The sequence below is a fragment of the Schistocerca cancellata genome, chromosome 1, assembly GCF_023864275.1.
Source record: "Schistocerca cancellata isolate TAMUIC-IGC-003103 chromosome 1, iqSchCanc2.1, whole genome shotgun sequence".
Lineage (NCBI taxonomy): Eukaryota > Metazoa > Arthropoda > Insecta > Orthoptera > Acrididae > Schistocerca > Schistocerca cancellata.
The window spans coordinates 1,218,044,802-1,218,067,832 of record NC_064626.1 but is presented as its reverse complement, the minus strand read 5'-3'; the positions used below and the strand labels follow the sequence as shown (position 1 = coordinate 1,218,067,832).

Here is a 23,031-nt window from a genome sequence, read left to right as displayed (position 1 = left end):
CCACTGACATGACATCAACAAGAAAATCCATAGGATATACATTGTAATGACTCTTGCCTCATCAGATTTTCGTAATTCAACAGAAATGTTCGATACCTTCTAAATTGTTGCTTAACTAAAGTTAATTATTATTCTTAAATTATATATTCCACATCTAAAGATAATTTCGTACATATCTGATCACCAAAATACTATTTCTCTAATAAATTAATTTTATTTTTCATGTCGATACACTTAGCAACATCGATCTTGAACCAAGAACATTAGTAATCACAATTGCTAATTTAAATTTCTGATTTCATTCTTAATTGTGCTAATTTACTATCGATAATGCAATTGACAATTATACAAAGACAGGAAGGTGACAGTTTTTATATTGTCAAAATTTGCAGCCTTAATTAAAAAAGTATTTGGCATATGAATTTTATATAATAAATTATTACCAGAAAACACTATGTAAATTATACTTGCAAAATAATTGCGGTTAAGACAATCATAAGAAAAGTAATTTGTACTACATCCTGTTCTAGAAGGGTGTCGAAGCTATGTAAGCAGTATTTATAGAAATTTTAGGCGCCAGACTCGCCAAAATAGTTTCAATTGTTGTCGAAATTGGTCAGTGTAACTATCAAGTTCTATGTGTTGTATCGAGCGAGGTGGCGCAGTTGTTAGCACAACCTACTAGGATGCGGGAGGACGACGGTTCAAAATCGCGTCTGGCCATTCTGAATTAGGTTTTCCGTGATTTCCTTAAATCGCTTAGAGCAAATGCCGGGATGATTCCTTTGAAAAACGGCACTGCTGATTTCCTTCCCTATCCATCTCTAATCCAAGTTTGTGCTCCATCTCTAACGACCTTTGTCGACAATACGTTAAGCACTAATCTCCCGGTCATCCTCCTCTTTGTGTTGTGTTGAAATATTGCATAATGCATTTACTTAAGAAGTGGTGTTGTAAAAACTGTCAAGAATTTATGAATAAATACAGAAGATGTCAAAAAGCAACAGTATTCCAGTGACTTTTACTGAAACAAAAAGACCTTGGATCTATTAATAGGAAGACATAAACAGGAACCGACACCCTAGACAGCGAGACAGCCGTAGCACGATAAGAAACATGTATCTGCTAACATAATATTCCTGTCCTTATGAAATTATATAAACTTCGAAAACACTATAATAGTTAGTTGGACGTAGGATATTTGCTTTCTGTACTTCTATGAACATTTTGAAAGTAAGGGATATGAAACACTATATCGTCTTCGAAGACAAGAGACAGGACCTGAAGACCTAGCCATCGTTTACATTATTGGTGCGTCAATTATCTTCTTACATCGACAGCAATACATGTCGAAATCTTACTATGCCATCTACCACTTTACTCTAGAATGTCCCATGATTAAAATTTGAACCCAGCAAGATAGAGACATAGAGTTCATATTTAAAATGTATTTGCACTAACTAAGACAATACCTCATGTTAGTGTCTGTTCGTAACGACACATCCACAGTTATCTCGTAAACAGCTGGTTTGGCGACCTTTAGTTACTAGAAAGTTTACACTTCGACTACCGCAGACTTTCACTCACGCTAATTTTCACTGTAAGTATGATAAACCATTTATCTCTTTTTCTTGTCATCTTATTGTATATCAGTAAACCCCTGATTTTTTAAAGAATCGAATTCCGTTGTATAAACTGTTTCAGATATCTGATTACTAATGGGTAAGTGTGTTTAATATGCATTAAGCATGCAAGCAAGAAAAAGCTTAGGAAAGGTTTAAAATTATGCATCAAGCTTGACAGAAATCGCTAAGTCTTCTCTTTATTAAATAGTGGATGAATACAAACTTGGTTATTTTGCGCTGCAGTTTAAGTAAAAGCTCGTTTAGTACGAATCTCAACGTTTATGACGTCGTATCTCATCAGCTAAGTGTCGTACAATGATATAATTTTGGACGTAGATTCAGTGATACACGTAGGTACTGTGCGCAGAGTGCTTTGCGAAAAGAAGTAATAAGTGAAAATGTCGTGCCTGATGTTGAAGTTTTCCTGCGCTCCTTTTTAAGGAAAAACCTAGTGATTATGACTTGTGAACTATGTGTCGTACGGTGACATAATTTTGCAGGAACATTGGGTGATATATGTAGATCTGGCTGCATAGTGTGCTACGAATAGAAGTAATGAAGAAGTAATAAACTAAAACCTCATGCCTGTTTTTCCAGCCATTTCAAGCAGCCGCCAGTTTCTCAAGCATGTAATTGTTTCTCCTGAACTATGTGCTGTACAATGACATGATTTTTCCGTTACATTAGGTGATGTATGTGGATACTATGTGCAAACTGTTGAATGGAGTTAGTAGTAAAGAAGTAATAAATTATATCGTCATGCCTGACCTTGCCGTTTTACTGAATGAACGGCGGAAAAGTAGTAAGCGATAAACTTCTTTCGTTTTGCCTCTTGCTGGTGAACGAGGGGAGCAGACGAGGGGATATCAGCGAGAAAAAGTTTGAAATTATGTGTAGAGTTGGCTGGAAGTCGCTGAGTGCTTTCATTCTCAAAAGGGGTAAATATAAAGTCTGGGCATTGGCAAGTCGTCAATTACCTTGCCTCGAAACAAACACACGTTGTCTACCTGTAATACTTGTCTTATTGTGTTATACCTCTTGATAGGTAGTTTATTAAAATACTTTAAATTTTTATATTTGGTCAATAACTACGCGAAATATTGAAATTAAAATTTTTGATGCCGTTGGAAGCTGTCAGATTGGCAACCTGCAACTCCCTCAGGCTACCGTACCCCGTTTTGCGGGATATTCGTTTAGTAGTACAGACTGTGTCCTTGACTTCCAGATAATGGAAACATAGTCAGAACTAGTGGCAGCAGTACAAAGCCTCTTGATGGTATATGTAAAACGGCACAGCTGTTGAAGCACAGCTTAATAGATTTTCCTACATATTGCTGTTTATATTAGCAGTCGTAATCAAGCGACATTACACAGCAATTCTGTTAAAACGCTTGTAGCGCTCTACGATCCAAGCGGCATTGTGGAACGAAGAACGTATAATAGTGTATTTAATAAAAATACAAAACGGCCGTTGTAGCCGTGGGAACAACCACAACAGATGAGAATTTCTGTATGTAGAATGAAGAAAGTACGTCCACCTCGAGGATTTTGTCAAAACATTAAAATACGTGGTTTCCTTTGTACCAGCGTCCCCTAGTTGTTAACACTTTTGGGTTTTTTTCTGTACTACCAAACAATTTCGGTCTATGGCCTTTCCCAAACGCCCTGCTAAAAAGTTTTTACCTAAACAATGTTCGTGCTTCAGTACATCAATTACCAGCAGGCGCTAAACACAACACAATTTACACGGAAGAGGAAAACGAGACAGTTGGAAAAAAGCTAGTAACCTGTTACCTGTTTCAAAAGTAATTGCCGTAAATATTAATATATTTATGAAACTCTGAGACAAGATGGTCAATGTCTTCAAGTAAAATTGTTTGCGGCTGCCAATAAGACTATGATTGTTCTCTGGAGTGCACCTCTTTGTCCGAAGCAAGTCGACGGACACAATGTATTTCTTCAGGGCTTCGAAATCATAAAAAATCTCTGGGGAGAGATCAGAACTGTCTGGAGGATATATACGGTGTTCCCAGCAAAACGTCTGCAGCACAGCAGAAACAACTTTGGCGACATTTGGGCGGGCACCATCCTCCAACCGAATGATGCCTTCCGTCAACCCACCGCTCACTGACGTTCTGTAAAACATTTCCACAATTAAGACACAGTGGTACGTCGACACACTGGAAAAATTGGAGCACGTTGTAAATTCTAAACGTCCAGGGCGGCATCATTGTGTTGCAGAATAATGCCCACCCACACGATGCCACGGTTGGTTCGACTACGCTGCAGACGTTTCGCTGGGAAGCCCTACACATCCTCTATACTGTACCGATCTCTCTTCATACGCTTTCCATTTCTGGAGCTTTAAAGGAAGACGTTCGTGGCCGTCGGTTTGCCTCAAACGAAGAGGACCACACGTGGGTAACCATGGTTCCGTAGGTAACCGCAAACATTTTTCCGTGAGGGCACTGACCACGTTGTCTCACAGTGGGACAAATCTATAAAGAGTTTCGGTAATTACTTTTGAAGTAACAGTTTATTTACCTTTATTCCATGCGCGTCATTTTCATTTGACTGTCACTTATATGTTGGTTGCGGTAACTTGCAGCATACATTTGTTGGCTGTAGAGTCATCAAAAACCTGTGGTGCTAAGCTACTGCACCTAGCAAACGTTGTGTGTTGTTTACTCCGTGTTTTAGACTAGCTGACAAGTGCTATAGTGAAGACATGATATTTTTCTTACGAAAACGGTTTAACGCGGTACTTGAAACTGCTATTGTACAGAAAATAAATGAAAAATTGGCAGTAAAATAGATCATCACAGTTCTCTTGGACTCGAGGAAGGTAGTATATCTTGTCGATCGGAGGGAGATTTGAAATCCACCCTCCACACGAGTGTGAGTCTGGTCTCTCTCCTACAGTGTCATATTGCTAGGCCACCTGTGAATGGAGAACTGGACTATTGCTACAGTTCGTCGTCAGTTTGTGGTTCTGATTGCGACTTTTCCAACGGATTTCTACTCATTTTCTACAGTTTGAACTGCTGACGTTCTGAATTCCATTAATCAGCTCACGCACCATCTAAATATGATAATTTGATAGTACTACGTCGAAAATTGACCTTTTAAGGCCTTTGCGTGTAAAAAAAGACGTTAGTTCTTACAAAAAGTAAAAACAGTGACTAATGAACGTTAATAACGCCGTTCCCGGTTTACAATCGGCAGGTTAATCTCCGAAGGGCTGTTGACCTTTAAAATTACTCATTTCATGTTTTAGACGCGATTTTTGCTGTTTGTGAAAGTTCCTTGCTCACGTTACTCATAATTTATGACAATACAATGTGTATTGCATATACTGAAACTCTAATGCTTTGCGAACTTTCTAACATTTTTGTACGTATTGTAACTTCTCTGCCAGACACATTGTTTGGCAGTGTTTCGTCTTTGTAAATCGCCATCTTGGTACGTAAATATCCTTGTGGTAACAATATTTAGGTGTGTGTAAATGGTGATCTCTGGAAAGTTTTGAACGTTTGTTGCTATTCCGCACAGTATGTTATTACGCAAAAACAGTCAACAGTGATATAAAAAGTGGAAAGATTTTCGTTCCGAGAATGTAAAACTCTACTATTATCATCGAAAGTTGTTTTCATTGTTTTAATTCATATTCGGGTGCAATTACACTAAAATATATCATTTTCACACGTTTCTTGCATTTATGTTCTTTTTATTATTATTATTTCCCCTGTTAGGTAATCGACCACCTCAAGGAACTTAGGCCAGAAGAAACAGCCAACATGCTATACGTCAGATGTAAGTTTAAATGTAAACGGGCGCCTGATGATCAACCAGTTTCCAACGAAACCAGTAACGTCGATTATTGCTTTAAATATATCGTATTATTATTATTATTACTGAAGTTTTTTTATTGGGTTTTGTGTCGATAATGTAGCTGTTTTAACAATTAGACACTGACTATATGCTTTGTTTTAATTAATGGTTAGGTTCAATTACAGTATCGTAATTCTTTTTCTTCCAACATTTTCTGTTGTAGGTCCCCACCACAAGGAACCTGCACCAGAGCGAAAAACGGTCAACATTCCATTAGATAAATGGAATTTCAAACCTAAAAAGCAGTCTGACGATGAACCTGTCAGTCTGAAACCATTAAAGGCGTTATCTGCTCTTAATGAATAGCATCATTAACAGTGGTTCATTGCTGTTTTAACCTGTATAGGTAATGCAATTGATTCAACAATCAAAGTTTACTTTCAGCATTTGATAGTCATTTTACATACATTACTGTACGATCTGTAAAAGCAATTTGCAGCTGCAGAGGATAGAAGTACCCTCCGGCGCACTTGACAGGAGAAGTGCTTACCTTGCAGCGCGGCGAGCAGTATTACTGCTGTGATGATCGGCGGCAGCATGGGTCCCATCACGACCTTCGCTCACATTCCTCGACTTCTTCGGCTCCTCTGTGTCTGGCGCCACGCGTCTAAACTGTCCGCCCCCGAAATCTGCGCGCTAGGACGCCGGTCCGCTGCTCACGGGTTTTTCCCGTTCCACTCGCGGAAGCCCGCCGCCGCCGCCTGACCGTAGGCGTCCACCGGGAGACGTCGACGTCACGTCTGCTCACGGCGGCGTCTGCACCGACACTGGCGGCGCTGCCCCCACGCAGTCTGGCGCCTCGACGCCGCCGGAGGCGCAAACGCGCATGCGCGACGCTCTCCCCACCACCGGGCTCCCCTCCTACCCAGCCCCTACTCTCTAGCGTTTCTGCTTGCTATACTTGACAAGTAGTCTGTTATCTGACAGTTGCAGCAACTGTCTCAAAGAGGCATTTGGCATCCAAGAGCAATGTGGTCAGAGCCAGTTTAACAATTCCACACCGGCGTTGAGAATTTTGTTTCTCGCTATGGGGCGGTGTGGGTGTTCATGCTTTGCTTCATTTGACAGCGCTGCTTTTCTTGTTTTATCACCGTGCCCCAACGGTCATATTCAAATGATTACTATTTTAATACACTGAACTTTTATTTTGACAATAGCGTAAGTACAACCTATTAAAACAACAGGAGATGACACAAAATTATTTTACACCAAATAACTCACAAACTATGAGGCATCTCTAAAATGAGATTTTCACTCTGCAATGGAATGTGCGCTGATATGAAACTTCCTGGCAGATTAAAACTGTGTGCCGGACCGAGACTCGACCTTGGGAACTTTGCCTTTTGCGGGCAAGTGCTCTACCAACTCTTTTTTTTTTTTAATCTCAGTTTGTTCGTTTTTGGTCGTTGAATCTGATCGGGGCGGACGTCGTAAGACACACTTTTAAGGCCGTTGTTTAATCTATTAACTCAGTTTTTTTATTACAGAGGGCAGCTAACCCTCTGACCGAACACGCTGACCTACCGTGCTGGCTATGAACTGAGCTACCCAAGCACGACTCACGCCCCGTCCTCACAGCTAAAGTTTTGAAGGTAGGAGACGAGGTTCTGGTGGAAGTAAAGCTGTGAGGACGGGGTGTGAGTTGTGTTTGTGTAGCTCAGTTGGTAGGGCACTTGCCCGCGAAAGACAAAGGTCCCGAGTTCGAGTCTCGTCCGGCACACAGTTTTAATCTACCAGGAAGTCTTATGAGGCATCTCATTTACTCAGAAGTACCAGAGCTCCAAGCGCTGATAGAAAGCACTGAAACTTAAATAGGTATATGCACTGAAAGCTGGCTGAAACCCGAGATAAGCTCAGCCGAAATTTTTGCGAAGAACCTAAGGGTGTTCCGAAAGGATAGACTAACCACAATTGGCGGTGACATGTATGTTGCTGTTAGATGTAGTTTAATATGAATACCTTTCAGCTAGTATAGACAGACGTTATTCTTGGCAACCGGAATAACATAATACTGGGATCCTTTCTCCGACCTTCCAATTCAGGTGATAGAATTGCTGAAAAGTTCAAAGAAAATTTGAGTTTTACTTCAAACATGTACCCGACTCATTCAGTTTTTTATTAACCCTCAATATGTTGGCTAAAATACATCTTTAAATCCGGAGGTACTTGTAAAACATCATCCGAAGTTGTGCTAAATGTATTCTCTGAAAACTATTTCAAGCAGTTTGTTCATGAGTCCATGCGAACAGTTAATGGTTGTAAAAACGCACTTGTCCTCCCTGCAGTAAAAAATCCTGAGCTAACAACAAATATATAAAAAAAGGTACAGGAATTCATGAACACAGGGTTGTCATAGAGACACTGAATATTGTAACTCCTAATCCTCCAAAAATAAATTATACCTATTCCACTAAAAAGAAATTATACCTAGTCTAGAAAGCAAATAAAAATTCACTTGAAGCCTTTCTGAGAAACAATCTTCCAAATTAACGATGTACATATAGAACAGATGTGGCTTGAATTCAAAGAAATAGTATCGGTAGCAATTTCGAGCTTTATATGAAACAAATTAACAAGCGACGGAGCTGACCCCCTATGGGACACAAAAAGGGTAAGAACACCGTTGCAGAAACAACGAAACACACATGGCAAATTTAAACGGACGCAAAATCCCCAAGATTGGCGATCTTTTACAGAATCTCGTAATTTAGTGCGGACTTCAATGCTAGTTGCTTATAATAGTTTGCACTACAAAACTTTGACTCGAAACATGGCAGAAAATCCAAAGAGATTCTGGTCGTACTTGAAGTACCAGCATGCTAGCGGCAAGACACAGTCAATGGTTTCTCTGCGCAATAGCAATGGAAATACAATCGACGACTGTGCTGCCAAAGCAGAATTACTGAGCACATCCTTCTGAAATTCCTTCTCGAAAGAAGGCGAAGTAAATAGTCCAGAACTCGAATCAAGAACAGCTCAAACATGAGTAACGTAGAAATATCCTCGTAGTGAAGCAACTTAAATCACAAAAGCGAATCTTCCGGTCCAGACTGTATACCAGTTAGGTTCCTTTCAGAGTAGACTGATACAGTAGCTCCATATTTAACAATCATATACAATCGTTCGCTCGACGAAATATCCATACCCAAAGACTGGAAAGTTGCAGAGGTCGCATCAGTATTCAAGAAAGGTAGTAAGAGTGATCCACTCAATTAAAGGCCCTTATCATTAAAGTCGATACCCAGCGGGATTCTGGAACATATATGGTATTCGAACATTATCCATTACCTCAAAGAGAACGGTGTATTGACACATAGTCAACACTAATTTAGAAAATATCATTCTAGTGAAACACAACCAGCTCTTTACTCACACGAAGTGTTGAGTGCTATTAGCAAGAGACTTCAAATTGATACGTATTTCGAGATTTCCAGAAGGCTTTTGACACTGTACGACAGAAACGGCTTATAGTGGAATTGTGTTCTTATGGAATATAGTCTCACGATTTCCTGCATTCTTATAGGCCCTTCGCTGTTCCTTATACACGTAAACGAGTTAGAAGACAATCTGAGCATTCGTCTTGTTTGCAAATGATGCTGTCGTTTACCGACTAGTAAAGTCATCAGAAGACCAAAAGAAATCGCAAAACAATCTATAAAAGATATCCGTTTGGTGCAAAAATTGGCAATTGAAACTAAATAACGAAAAATGTGAAGTCATCCACACGAGAGCTAAAAGGAATCCGTTAAACTTCGATTACACGATAAATCAGTCAAATCTAATGGCCGTAAATTGAACTAAATAACTAGGAAATACAATTACGAACTACTTAAATTGGAAGGAACACACAGAAAATGTTCTGGGTAAGGTTAACCAAAGACTGCGTTTTACTGGTAGGACACTTAGAAAATGTAACAGATATACTACTGACACTGCCTACACTACGCTTGTCCGTCCTCGTTTAGAATACTGCTGCGCGGTGTGGGATACTTACCAGATAACACTGATGGAGTACACCGAGAAAATTCAAAGATGGGCAGCACGTTTTGTATCGCGAAATAGGGGAGAGACTGTCATTGACACGATACAAGATTTGGGGTGGACATAATTAAAACAGAGGTGGAATCTTCTCAAGAAATTTCAATCTCTAGCTTTCTGTACCGAGTGCAAAATATTTTGTTGACGTCGACCTACATCGGGAGAAACGATCATCATAATAAAATAAGGGAAATCATAGTCCGCACCGAAATATTAGGAGTTCGTTTTTTTCTCGCACTGTGTGGGATTGGAATAATAGAGATTTAGTGTGAAGGTGGTTCGGTGAATCCAACGCCAGGCACTTAAGTCTGTATCCATGTAGATGTAGGTGTATATGTAGATGTATGTCTGGGATTTCATCGTAAAGCCATGGATCGACTTCAACCAAATTTTACACTGAAACAGCAGGCTAAATGACTGTCAGCACTTTGGCGTGTTTATATCCTACTAGCTCCAATAGTGGAGATAAGGACAAAACGTGTTTTTGTGTTTTTTACATCCACTGGCTTCCAGAATGCCCTGCACGACAGGTATGCGGGAACAGTATCGGCCTGCTAAATCAACCAGCAGGGTAACTTACATGACAGTGGCAAGAAACAGTTTCAGGACCGAAACATGTAGGCTGGACTGCATGACAGTAGTAGCAGTAGCAGTAGTGGCTTTGTTCATCCATAGTTCTCTTTTTACAAGGATATAGGACATGTCAAAGTATTTACAAGTTTAGACGAATTTAAGTATAAGTTAATTCGTAGAAACATACATTTACAGAATTCTAGTTAGAGGCAATGATTAGATTTATTCCTCATATACAATACTTTTTTTCCAATAACTTATTAAATAATGTAATACCACACTGTTCACTCATATCTCACTATCAGTCACTGCACACACTATACACAAATTGTTTCATAAAAACTTCACTCTCTCCACACACACACACACACATACACACACACACACACGCACACACACACACACACACACACACACACACACTGGCGATCTCTGGCCCATTTTCTGTTCCACAACTTCCTATTTGCTATCCTGAAAAATTGAGTCAGCTTCCCTCTACAATGAGTGAGATGTAGAGCTCGGAAAGAGGAAGAAGTGTTAGTACTGTGCTCTTCATAGCTTTGGGGTAATTTTTTTTTCTAGAAAAGGAAAAAAGAAGGGAAAAAAATCTGAAGGTGTTATGTGGAATGTAGGATGTTTTATAATCTATATTATCATTATTTATTTGTATTACATTTTTTTAAAAAAACCTACTCTGTTTTATCTGAGTAATCCTTTAATGTATAAAATGTATTGCATAACAGGTAGTTTATAGCTGTCTTTTTAAATAAGTCCATTTTTGCAATTTCTTTAACCTCCTTTTGTAATTTATTGTACAGTTTTATTCCTTGGTAGAAAATGCTGTTTTGAATGACATGTTTATTTTTTCTTGGTGAAGTTTAGTTGAGTCTAGCTCTTGTTCCATGATCATGAACAGAGCTGTTTGTGAAGTAATTACCGATGTTATTTTTGATGTGTACAACTGACTGGTAATGTATTCACACGGAGCAGTCAAAATCCCCAAAGCTATGAACAGAGTTTTACAATGAGCTAGACTACTATTTTTGGTTATTATCCTTATGGCTGTTTCGTGGAGTGGGAAAATTGTGCTCATATTTTGTACATTTGTTCCCCAAAAAAGAATGCCATAGTTAAAAATTGAGTGTACATATGACTAGTATGTTACTAAAAGACTCTACATGTTACACACTGATGATAGGATTCTAACAGCATAACAAGCTGATGACATTCTGTTTGCAAATACCTTTGTGTGTTCACACCACATCAACTGAGAATCAATATTCATTCCTAGATATTTTGCATTTGTTACACAGTATATAGAGGTGCCATCTACATTTTAATTTAACATTGTAATTTTTCCTCTTCAAATTGAAATTCATGGCATTAGTTTACTTTATGTTCAATGTCACTTTATTACTTATTGACCAATCATAAACTTCCCTGAGAGTTTCAGTTGCTTTCTTGGCAAGGAGTTATCTAGTTTTCTTAGTGACTACAATATTGCTGTCATCAGCGAAGAGAATTTCTTCACCATGAGTAACACTATTGGGAAAGTCATTGATGTATATTGGGAATAGTATTGGTTCTAATATGCTACCTTGCAGAAACCCCTATATTAATGTATTTTGGTTGTGATGTGTGTTTTACTAAATGTTTAGATCTATTTGAAGTATGTGTTATCTCTGCTCTTTGTACCCTGTCTGTCATGTATGATCGAAACCAGTCATTAGCTATCCCTGTTATTCCTAATGCTTCTTCAAACAGAATGTCATCAACATGTTATGCCCTTAGAATCCTATCATCAGTGTATAACATACAGTGTCTTTTAGTTACATATTATTCATATGTACACTCAGTTCTTAGCTATAGCATTCTTTTTTGGGGAACACATGTACAAAAAATGAATACAATTTTCAAACTCCAGAAAAGAGCCACAAGAATAATAACCAAAAATACTAGTCAACCTAACTGACAATGGGGATTTTAACTGCTCCATGTAAGTACATTTACCACTCAGTTGTTGTTGTTGTTGTGGTCTTCAGTCCAGAGACTGGTTTGATGCAGCTCTCCATGCTACTCTATCCTGTGCAAGCTTCTTCATCTCTCAGTACTTACTGCAACCTACGTCCTTCTGAATCTGCTTAGTGTATTCATCTCTTGGTCTCCCTCTATGATTTTTACCCTCCACACTGCCCTCCAATGCTAAATTTGTGATCCCTTGATGCCTCAGAACATGTCCTACCAACCAGTTTCTTCTTCTTGTCAAGTTGTGCCACAAACTCCTCTTCTCCCCAACTCAGTTGGACACATCAAATATAACATTAGTAATAACTGCACAAACAGCGTTGTAAATGATCCTGCAACAAGAGCTAGACTCAACTTAGATTTACCAAGAAAAAATAAACATAAACATAAACTCAAAACAGCATATTCTACCAGGGAATAAAACTGTGCAATTAATTACCTTAAGACATTAAAGAAATTACAAAAACTACTCTTATTTAAAAAAGCAGCTAAAAACTACTTACTATGCAATACATTTTATACATTGAAAGATTACTTAGATAAAACAGAGTAGCGGTTTGGTAAAAAAAATGTTAGACAATTCAATAATAATAATAATTATTATTATTATAATTATAAATTATCCAACATTCCACATAACATCTTCACTTTATGCTGATTATAAAATATCCAACATTCCACATAACACCTTATCTTTGTGATTTTTTCCTTCTTTTTTTCCTTTCTAGAAATACATACCCCCAAGCTATGCATAGCACAATACTAAGATCTCTTCTTCTTTCTCATCTCAACATCTCACTCATTATGGAGGGATGCTGCTCAGGATAGCAAATGGGAAGTTGCAGAACAGAAAATGGCCCGGAGATCATCAGTGTGCGTGTGTGAGTGTGTGTAGTGAGTAAAGTGTTATGAAACAATGTGTGTACAGTGTGTGCAGTGACTGATAGTGTGGCCACGCAGGATTAGTCGAGCGGTCTCGGCGCTGCAGTCATGGACTGTACGGCTAGTCCCGTTTCGAGTCCTCCCTCGGGCATGGGTGTGTGTGTTTGTCCTTAGGATAATTTAGGTTAAGTAGTGTGTAAGCTTAGGGACTGATGACCTTAGCAGTTAAGTCCCATAAGATTTCACACACATTTGAACATTTTTGAACTGATAGTGAGATACAATGTACAGATACAGAGTATACAATGTGGCATAACATAAGTTATTTGTAAAACATATAAAACATAAAACATATAAAACATAACATAAGTTATTTGTAAAAAAAAGTATTGTACACCAGGAGTAAATCTAATGATTTTCTCTAACTAGATGTCTGTAAATATATGTCTATTCAAATTAGCTTATTTTAAACTGATCTAAATTTGTAAATACTTTGACATATCTTGTATCATTGTACAAAGAGATCTACAGATGAATAAAGCTGCTACTACTACTAATTATATTTGTTAAGGGGCGTTCTATAATCTCTATGCATTGTTTCAGTACACACACTGATACTTCATATGCGTCTACTGACATTTTATGTTCTAGTCTTTAAACAGTTTTGTTGACTTCATTCTATGTGGATGGAAGTAACATCATTATATTTAGTGCAACATTATTTACAGACGTTATATTTGTTTTGGGGAATTTTTGCTGTAACTTCCCTGCAATACTTGAAAATGCTAATTTATATAGTTTGCTAAGTGTTGTGTGTCATTTATTATCTTATCCCCCTCCATTAGCAGTGTGTTATTCTGAGTTTGTTTCGCTCTCCCTATTTCATTTTTTATAACATCCCAGACTGCTTTACTTTTCTTCTCTGCATTATATATTATTTTGTCGTTAAATTACTTTTTTGCAGAAATCAGCACCTTCCTATAGATATTTTTCTATCTATGATATAAATTTGAGTATTCTGAACCATTGTGACTCTTTTTCATTGTACTGAGGTATTTAAGTGTTTGGGAGGACTTCTTAATACCTGCAGTTACCTATCTGTTTTTGTGAGATGTTAATACAGACATGCGTACTTTCTGAAATGATTTTTCAAAATTCTATTTAAATAATGTGGAGAGTTTAGAGAATTTCAAATTGACATTGGTTGCCTCATACATTTCATCCCAACTTTCTTTTGCTAGTTCTTTTGAAAAATCTTTTATTTTGATTTACGATAGATTTCGTTTATAGGGTTGTAGTTTAGGGACCGATTCGATGTCTGATTTCACTGTAGTTATTTGACAGAGATGTCCTGATAGTCCGAGATCTTGTACAGCTACATCACATTTTTCCCTGTCCATATTTGTGACCACATGCTCAATTACTGATGCAGTCATTGTAGTAACCTGTGCTGCACTACTGACCAATAGGGTACGCCAAAACTTTGAAGGGTAGTTATGAGGATGCTGCTGGGTTCATTTATATCAGTGTTAACGTTAATGTCTCCATACAAAATTATTTAGACCATTTTACTTGAGACTTTATCTAGAACTTCTGTTCATTTATTGAAAAAGTGCCCACACTACCCCTGGGAGATCAATACACACACAAAATGATTAATTTCTTGGTGATATCAAGCCTTGTTAATTCAATAGCTGATATTTCAAAGTGCTTGTCTTCACTTGCTGTACTGAGGTCAAGTCTTGATTTGAACTGTGTTCCTTTTCTGACATACATGCATGATCCTTCACCCCTTGAAGCAGTTCTACAGTAAGAGTTCGCCATTTCATACAATGATAACACTACATGTTGGATATCTGTGTCTCTACACCAGTGCTCAGTAACACAAACTACTGTGCAGTTCAGGGATTGATGCTCCACTTCTCATAGTTGTATTTTATTTTTTATGGATTGCTTGTTTTGATGGAGGCTTGTTAAGCCTGTGAAATGCCCCATGTAAGTCTTTCCAGTGGTTTTCTTTTCCTGGTATGTGTGATATTTTTCGTACTAAAATCTGTCTTTTGAGTGATTGTTTCAGTACTTTTTAAACTGCTGGGGATACTCTTTAAGCAGGGGAGTCTGTTGTCTGGATTTATCTTAAAAACGACTTACTTTTCCTACCCACGACAAATCAGCTGTACCAATCTTCCCTTCCCAATCCTGTTTAGTTTTCGCCTTTGTCTTGTGAAACCCCATCTGTTGATACTCCTTATGGGCACCAGAGAAATATGAGCAAAGTTGGCTGTCCTCAGAGCCATCTCTAACACCACTCTATTTCGCCTCACAGCTCCATCAATGTGTGGTCGATCACGACGCTGGAACAGTTCAACAAAGTGTACCTTGGTGCCATGAGTCAGGGAAGCTATCTCTTCCAGGTCACCACCTATGTCAAATGCCCCATCCCTGCCCAAACTGTTTCCTTCCCCACCCACTATCAATACATAGTCCTCTTTTGAAAAGTCGTTACGTAAAGACCCTAGGTCCTCTATCACATGACTTAGCCCTGTATTTGGCTTGAAGATACTGGTGTCCTGGTATACTACCCCTAAATTTTCCTGTAGCTGAGGGCCTACACCTCACCCATGGCTACTACCTAGCAGCAGCACTTTCTTCTTCCTAACACTTTGTACATTCCTGGGTTTCTTGGCCTCAGTTGAAGTGTGCTGCACATTTCCTCCTCTTCATTCTACCTGAGGCTCTTCTCTAACTCTGGCAGTGGCAGACACCAGTTTTCGGTGTTGATGATAAAACTGTCAGATCGCCTTTTGTTTCTTCCTATCCTCTTACCAGCTGCCAGTTCCCAACCAACCTCCTCCCCCTATCTCCCTTGACCCTTATCAGTTCCTTCTGTGCACCCTCCAACTGTGCCTGAAGAGCACAAATTTTCCTTTCCTGTTCCCCAATCAAAATGTTCCTACTGCATATTCTGCAGTTCCAGGAGAGAGCCTCTTCTGTTCTCCCAACATTCTCCCCACTGCATCCTCCCCCCCCCCCCCCCCTGGGAAAATATTCCCTACAAGATTGGCATCAAAACCCTTTACTCGTTACCCTATAACGGCTCTCATATTTCGAAAGAATAATAAAGTTTAAAGAATGTTTTAAATTTGTCAAGGTCGCGAAATGGGCTGTATGTAAACAAAAAACGACACAAGGGTTTTATGTGCGGGTGTTGTTGTTTTTGTACTGATTTAGAGATACAATGAGAGAGTAATGAATTAATAATTACTTTTATTTTTAAGAATTTACGTTATCGAGCATGTTCTGTCAGGTTTTTAAACGTTTATAACTCGTAAAATTTAGGCCTAGATCTTGTGTATTTAACTAGTAAACAATACAAAATGTGTTAGTTAAATACGATTTAGAAACGTTTAATTACACTTTTATTGCGACAATAGACAATGATGATACTACTAACAGTCTTTTTTTTATCTAATTTTGCACTACCAAGAAAACTTGAATAGAATTTTTAGTGTTTATATCACGCAAAATTTCAGGTTGGGTCACGATTATCGGACTTTATTTGAGGTGCACCTATATCAGCAGGCGTAATCACTAAAACATACTGCCTGCAGGAGTGGCCGATCGGTTCTAGGCGCTACAGTCTGGAACAGCGCGACCGCTTCATTTGCAGGTTCGAATCCTGCCTCGGGCATGGATGTGTGTGATGTCCTTAGGTTAGTTAGGTTTAAGTAGTTCTAAGTTCTAGGGGAGTGATGACCTCAGAAGTTAAGTCCCATAGTGCCCAGAGCCATTTGAACCAACTAAAACATACTGCTGGAGAAGGACTGAAAAATATTTACATTTTTTAGTAAAGAAAAGATATTTCTTGTATTCATTTAGCTTTCAAAGCTATATGAAAACTTCAAATCGAGTGGTCAGTGTTAAAAAGAACACAATGGCATTTTTGACATGATTTGTCTCTAATGGGAGAATCAATACCTGGATTGAAACTGGTTGATTCGGAAAATTATGGTAAGGACTATGGAACCAAACTGCTGAGGTCATCGGTCCCTAGACGTAAGTACTACTTAACCTAACTTTAACTGAGTTACGCTAAGGACAACACACACACCCATGCCCGAGGGAGGACTCGAACCTCCGACGGGGGAGCCGCACGAACCGTGACAAGATGCCCGAGACCGCCCGGCTACCCCGTGTGGCTAAAACTGGTTAGTTTAAGCCTCAAATCACTATCTGCAATAAATCCATTCCTGCAAAATCTTCAAAAAAGTTCAAGTTGAAAAATATCGTTTACATAGGTTATCGACAACCCCATCAAATGTCTGAATGCATTTTGACAGGTGCTGGATACTCATTGCGATCACTTGTCAAGAATGGGACCAATGGCTGTTTAAAATAAAATTATTTAAGAGTCCGGCTATATGAGAGTTTAATTAAGAAGTCTTCTTCATTTGATGACATTTTCAGTTTAAAGTAATTTTTTAAGTAATCTTCTTCAAAGGGACATCTCATCCATTGGATTTCACCCCCAGTTTTACGGAAATAGCTCCTAAAAAGCACATGAAATGGCTATACTGCTCTGGTGAGTACACTTGTAGATTCCTTAGTCACATTAATGAAAAATAATCTGTAGTTACATTAGAAGACAAGTAATTAAAATAAATTACTCTTAGTTTTAAAAGTCTCAGAGTTTGAAAAATGAGCTGTTTTAGGTAAAGTTACTGTTCAAAGACAGTTAGTGTTTACAATTTGACCTATTGAAAATATTTTCATGAAATTAAAGAAAATATATAATTTTAAATTTCCTTAGCCCAGAGGCTAAAGATTTTAGGTCATCTTTTATAGTTGAAGCTGTTGTTTTATCACTTTTGACTTTATTGGTTTCCAGAATATCATGTAAAACTAAATAGAAGTCGAAGTTATCGTGTTCCACTTTATGAGCCCATTGTCAAAGTAAAGTTCTCTCGTGGCCATCCAGATAGGGATTTCTGCGGTGAATCAGATCACTTTGTGCAAATGCTGGGATGGTTCCTTAAAAAGGGCATGGTCGCATCCTTCCCCTCGAGCAGTAACAAATCTGAGCAAGGCTCCCTCAAGCAGTAACAAATTCGAGAAAAGTTCCATCTCTAATAAGCTGCAGACGGGACGTAAAACATAAGTCTCCCTTCATTCCTTCTTTTTGTGTCTGGTTATTAAATGAGCAAATTCAAGCGTGTCCTTCTTGTCAAGAGCCGTGTCCGAGAAACTACCTCGACAAATTACCATCGGCCTGAGGCATGCTGTTAGTTTACCCCATTAGCAGCTGTCCAAAGCCGCGTGCGAGCACTGTAGCTCAGTCTGTAAGAGTTGTAACCTCCCCCTCACTTATCGACCTCAATGCCAGTGAAAAATTAAACCGGGTGTACCTAATGGAAATTTGGGAAAAGCAATCGTCACCGAAGTTAATTTGTCGGTAAAGAGGGAGGAAAGGGTTACATCTAAATCAAAGGAAAAATGCTAATGAAACAGGTGGAAATTAATTTTGAAAAGGGGTAAAGTTAATAAAGAAAGTAAATGTGCGGCCGTTACGTTAACAACTAACTAGCGGTAATTAGATATTTGAGATTTGGGGGAAATTACGGTCGCCAGTCCTAAGGACAATTACTATAGTAACTGAAAAAGAAAGGTTATTACACATATAATTAGCACTAGAAGCGTGGCAACTGAAGGTTGACACGTGTAGTGTGAAAACTGAAAGTTTTTCAGAAGTAATAAATTTCGCTACACTCTGACTTAATTTAGCAAAAGAATTAATAAAACCGGAAAATCGAAACTTAATTTAGTGACTGAGGTTGATAGTGAGCTTTCTTTCTGAAGCACATCGAAATTCAGTAAAATACGGTTAGTCTTGGACTACCTCAACAATCATTTCAAAAGCTACTTGAATCTACGCAATTTAGAAATAAGAGATTTAACTTTGAACTTGAATTAAATGATTCTGAACAATTAACAATAGTAAAATTTAGTACGTACCAAGCTGAGCTGCAGTCACAGGTAAGCTAAAACACGGTAACAAAACTCGCACTCTTAATTTGTGCTTGTGTAATCTGAATATTGTAGCCAGCTATGAATACCTTAACCGAACTTTGAAATTAAAGCAGTGAAATCGAATGATGCTGGCGTTTGAATTTCAACGACACTCGGGTTCATTCCGGAAAAGGAAGGGACCCTGCTTGGTAATGCAACTGGGACAATGAGCAACAAACGTTCATGCTAAGTTGCTGTAATTTTGTGATGCAACAATTTTAAAAGTTTGAGAAGCTGAGGTCTGCCATACAGTTCTAAAACTTTACGTGCCTCCAGTCTTCCTTGTTGGTTGATTGACGGTTTGAAGCCGTCGATCGAGGAGGTGGCGACAGTCACTCATTTTCGGCTGTCGCTGTTGCAGAAGCTGGATGTTGGCGCACCTTCTTCTCGACACGGTCACCAGACGAAACGAGCTCTTGATGTGCGCCAGCTAATGCTTCCCGTCCGCGATACCGTGTCAGAAACTATAATCGCAAGTCGAGCGCAATTACATGCTGCCAAAACCCCGAAAGTGCGGCAACTCGCAGGAGCTTCACACAACACACCTGCTCCACTGAACCACCCCAGCCAGACTCTCCCTCTGCCCGCGCTCCACGCGACAGAGTTAACACTACCAAAGATCCTACACACTTTGATTCTTCACACGACCTATCGATGTAATCGTTCAATAGCAGTTTTCCCTAGGCAAGACCCAGCGTAAAAATACAAATAATATTTACAAAACAAACCAATTATACATCGACATAAATGCATAAATATATATACAAATACTAAAACAATTACAATATGTAAAGACACAGAAATGTCATATATTCAGGTAACAAAAATAAGGAAAACAAATTTATAGTAAAATAGATGGAAATAGGAGGATATGCATTTCCGGCGTTACACGTGCCCCACATTGTCTGAGGATGTTCGTGTAACCTAAACAGACTCAGAAAATGTCCCAAAAAAGAAACAGCGGAAATGCATATGCTCAAAACATCAACAAAATTTAGCATTCGTCAAATTAACCATAAACCAATTTTTAGACGATAATAATCGAGTGGATTCACTCCTAATCTTATTCCACTCTGTCATCTTGCACAAAATAAAACAGATTGACAACATATTAAAATTCATAGAAAACATAGAAAATGGTTTAGCTTTTCTAAAAATCAAAATTCCTAGCAGTAACAAGAAATGGAATACTATTTACAAAATTTATCAGAGTACATGGTCATAAAAAACAGGTATATCAAAATACGCAAATTAATAATTAATTACATAGAATACACATTTTATATAACCTTTTCATAATTAATACTCTCGCCATGAGTGTCCACTTAACGCTAAACAAGAAAATAATATACAGCAGATCGACAAAAACATAAATATTGACAGCAGATTTCTTTCACATCAGCTGTCCGGGAAGAAAAACAACTCCGCCTTCCATACTCGCAAGTACAAAGAATGCCGACGGCGGCACAACAGCCGACAGCGGCTCCGCCTCGTATTGTTGCGCTCGCCTGTGAGGCACGCTTCATCTAACTCGCCCTTGTAACGGCATTTCCAGAACGTCCGTTTCACTGAATTCTTTCGGTAAAACTCACTCCCAAGTAATCTCAAGGAGACCATTAACACTATCACAGAGGATAACTCGACGCTGTCCATCATCACACGCATGTTCTAGCCTGAAACTTAAAACAGCGTCTAAGTACATCGGCAATGACTAGTAAATCACACATTCATGAAATCTTACAGCTAGTTACTAAATCATATTTACATTCCTTAATCTACTGTGACTCAGCTGAATACTTTTAAACTAGCAGCTTGGATTTTTCAATTGATTTATGATGACTCTCTTGTAAATCATTTAGTAAAAATTAATTACTTATTAATTACAACTTCTTTAATGTCCTCTTGGTCAGGCAAAAGCATGGCAATCTAGCAAATCGTTTAAATCTTACACTCTATATTTACATACTGTACAAATTACGCATTCTGTGGTATTAATCAATCCTACGTTGGTACAATTTCAAGTCTACAATGTTCCGTATACCTAATAGTTTTCCAGAGCTTGGATACTCTAAGCAATAAGCATTTGTGTGGGGTATACCAATGACTTTATATGGTCCATTATAAACAAATTTAAATTTAGAGATTTCATTGTCTATCTCGCTCGATTTCTCATGAGCTTTTACAAGTACTAAGTCTCCGATTGCAAACTTAGCAAAACGCGCTTTAGCGTCATGACGACGTATGCGAGCATCGGCTTTTAGCTTCATTACTTCTCGCAAACGATCTTTTTTCACACCAATACCAATGTCAATCCGTGGAGGGAATTTGATTATCTCTTCCAATTCACTTTCTACACTTTGCCGAGATTCCTCACGTTACGGCAGTTCAAATTCATTCCTACGTCAATGTCATCCGGCCAGTTAACGATGTGTATAGGCTGGTATTGCCTATGTACACCGTCTCCTGCCTCGTCAAAACTCACTACTATTGCTTTTATCTTGTGACGTACATGTCAAAGTTTTGCTTTCGCAATTAATCACTGCACGGTACTTTAATAGCCAATGTAACCCGATAATTACTTCCGTAGTTAAGTCTGGCACGACGAAAAACTATTGTTCAAATCGTGCCCCACATATCTCGAAGTTGACAGGAATCTGTTTTGTGACCGGTTTACTGGCCTTCCCATTAGCACCGATAATTTTCACTCCTGTTACTGGCATAACTACGATACCAGGTCTGTCTTTCAGCAACTCTAATATTTTCCCAGATACAGCACTCAATTCTGCACAGGTGTCAATCAACACGTTTAGTTGTAGGTCGTGCATATTAACAGACACTACTATCTGTCTACATTTTTCCTCGACTGTTTCTTTATTTTCCCATAATAAATCATCGTCTATATCAATGTCATTCCAGAAAAAATCATCCAGCTTTGATCCTAAATCCGGCTTATCTGGCGGCTTTTTCAGCCTCTGTTCACATACAGTTTTAATTTCAACATGTTTGTCCTGAGGCTGTCTGTAGCTTCGCCTCCAATACCGAAACCTTTTCCTCTAACTCGTCAACTAGTGAGTGTTGCTTTGCTATCAGTTCATTAATTGTCACCTTCGTTGATTCCTCTTTGGTCAGATTGATCTCATCTGCCAATCTACCTGGAGGAATGTGCCCAGTAGTATATGCAATTACTTCCTCTAGATCTGCGCAACCCACACTGCTATCGTCTGACCGTATAATGTCAGCTCTAACCTCATACAAGCTGTAATCTATGTGCTTTTCTACCAATCGTGTCTGGCTATCACTAAAATTTTCGCAATCTTTCTCCTTAATACTCTCGCAATGTTTAAACTGGAGGTTTGCGTCGGATGGGTCGGCTACTCCTACCACTATAGCTTTCGGTAAAGTCTGCCAGTTAGGGCCAGAACTTTCCGTTACTACTTCAACATCTAACTCCTGCGGGATGAAACACGACGAATCTTGCTCCTGCTCCCCATTAACATCAACTATTTCTCGTAAAGTCTGCCGGTTAGGGCCAGAACTTTCTATCACTTCAAAAATACTATCTTCCTGTGGGACGAGACACGGCAAATCCTGCCCGCGCTCCCCAAAAACACTTCTCCTGTACAGGCCCCTATAATCTCTTAGTTCGTCCTATAAGCGACCGAACTACCTTAACCAGACCTCATCCCTCTCTGCATCCCCTCGCTCGATGACGGACGTTTTATCCGACATCTGATCTTCTCTCAACACTTGCGAATCATTCTTAAACTTAATCTCCAGTTCCGCTGTGGGTATTACAGCTGCCACTTTATAATCGATTTCCGGAACACTACTTAAATTGTTCTCACTGACAGTGAATGTATTTTCTACTGCCGTGTATACAGCTGATCTACTACTTGTGGGCGCACTCGTTTCTCTTAACACTGGCACACTC

The 23,031-nt window shown here is 38.8% G+C and overlaps 1 protein-coding gene across 1 annotated transcript in view; it reads right to left on the bottom strand.

Annotated features, from left to right (window-relative positions):
• The window catches only part of LOC126163498 (cell adhesion molecule 2-like), a 250,946-nt gene extending 244,672 nt beyond the window's left edge, over nt 1–6,274 (bottom strand). The window contains exon 1 of the mRNA XM_049920180.1: nt 6,007–6,274. Within this exon, the coding sequence (XP_049776137.1) occupies nt 6,007–6,064 (58 nt within the window). The 5' untranslated portion in view covers nt 6,065–6,274. The remainder of the gene's footprint in view (nt 1–6,006) is intronic.
• Between the last annotated feature and the right edge of the window lie 16,757 nt (nt 6,275–23,031).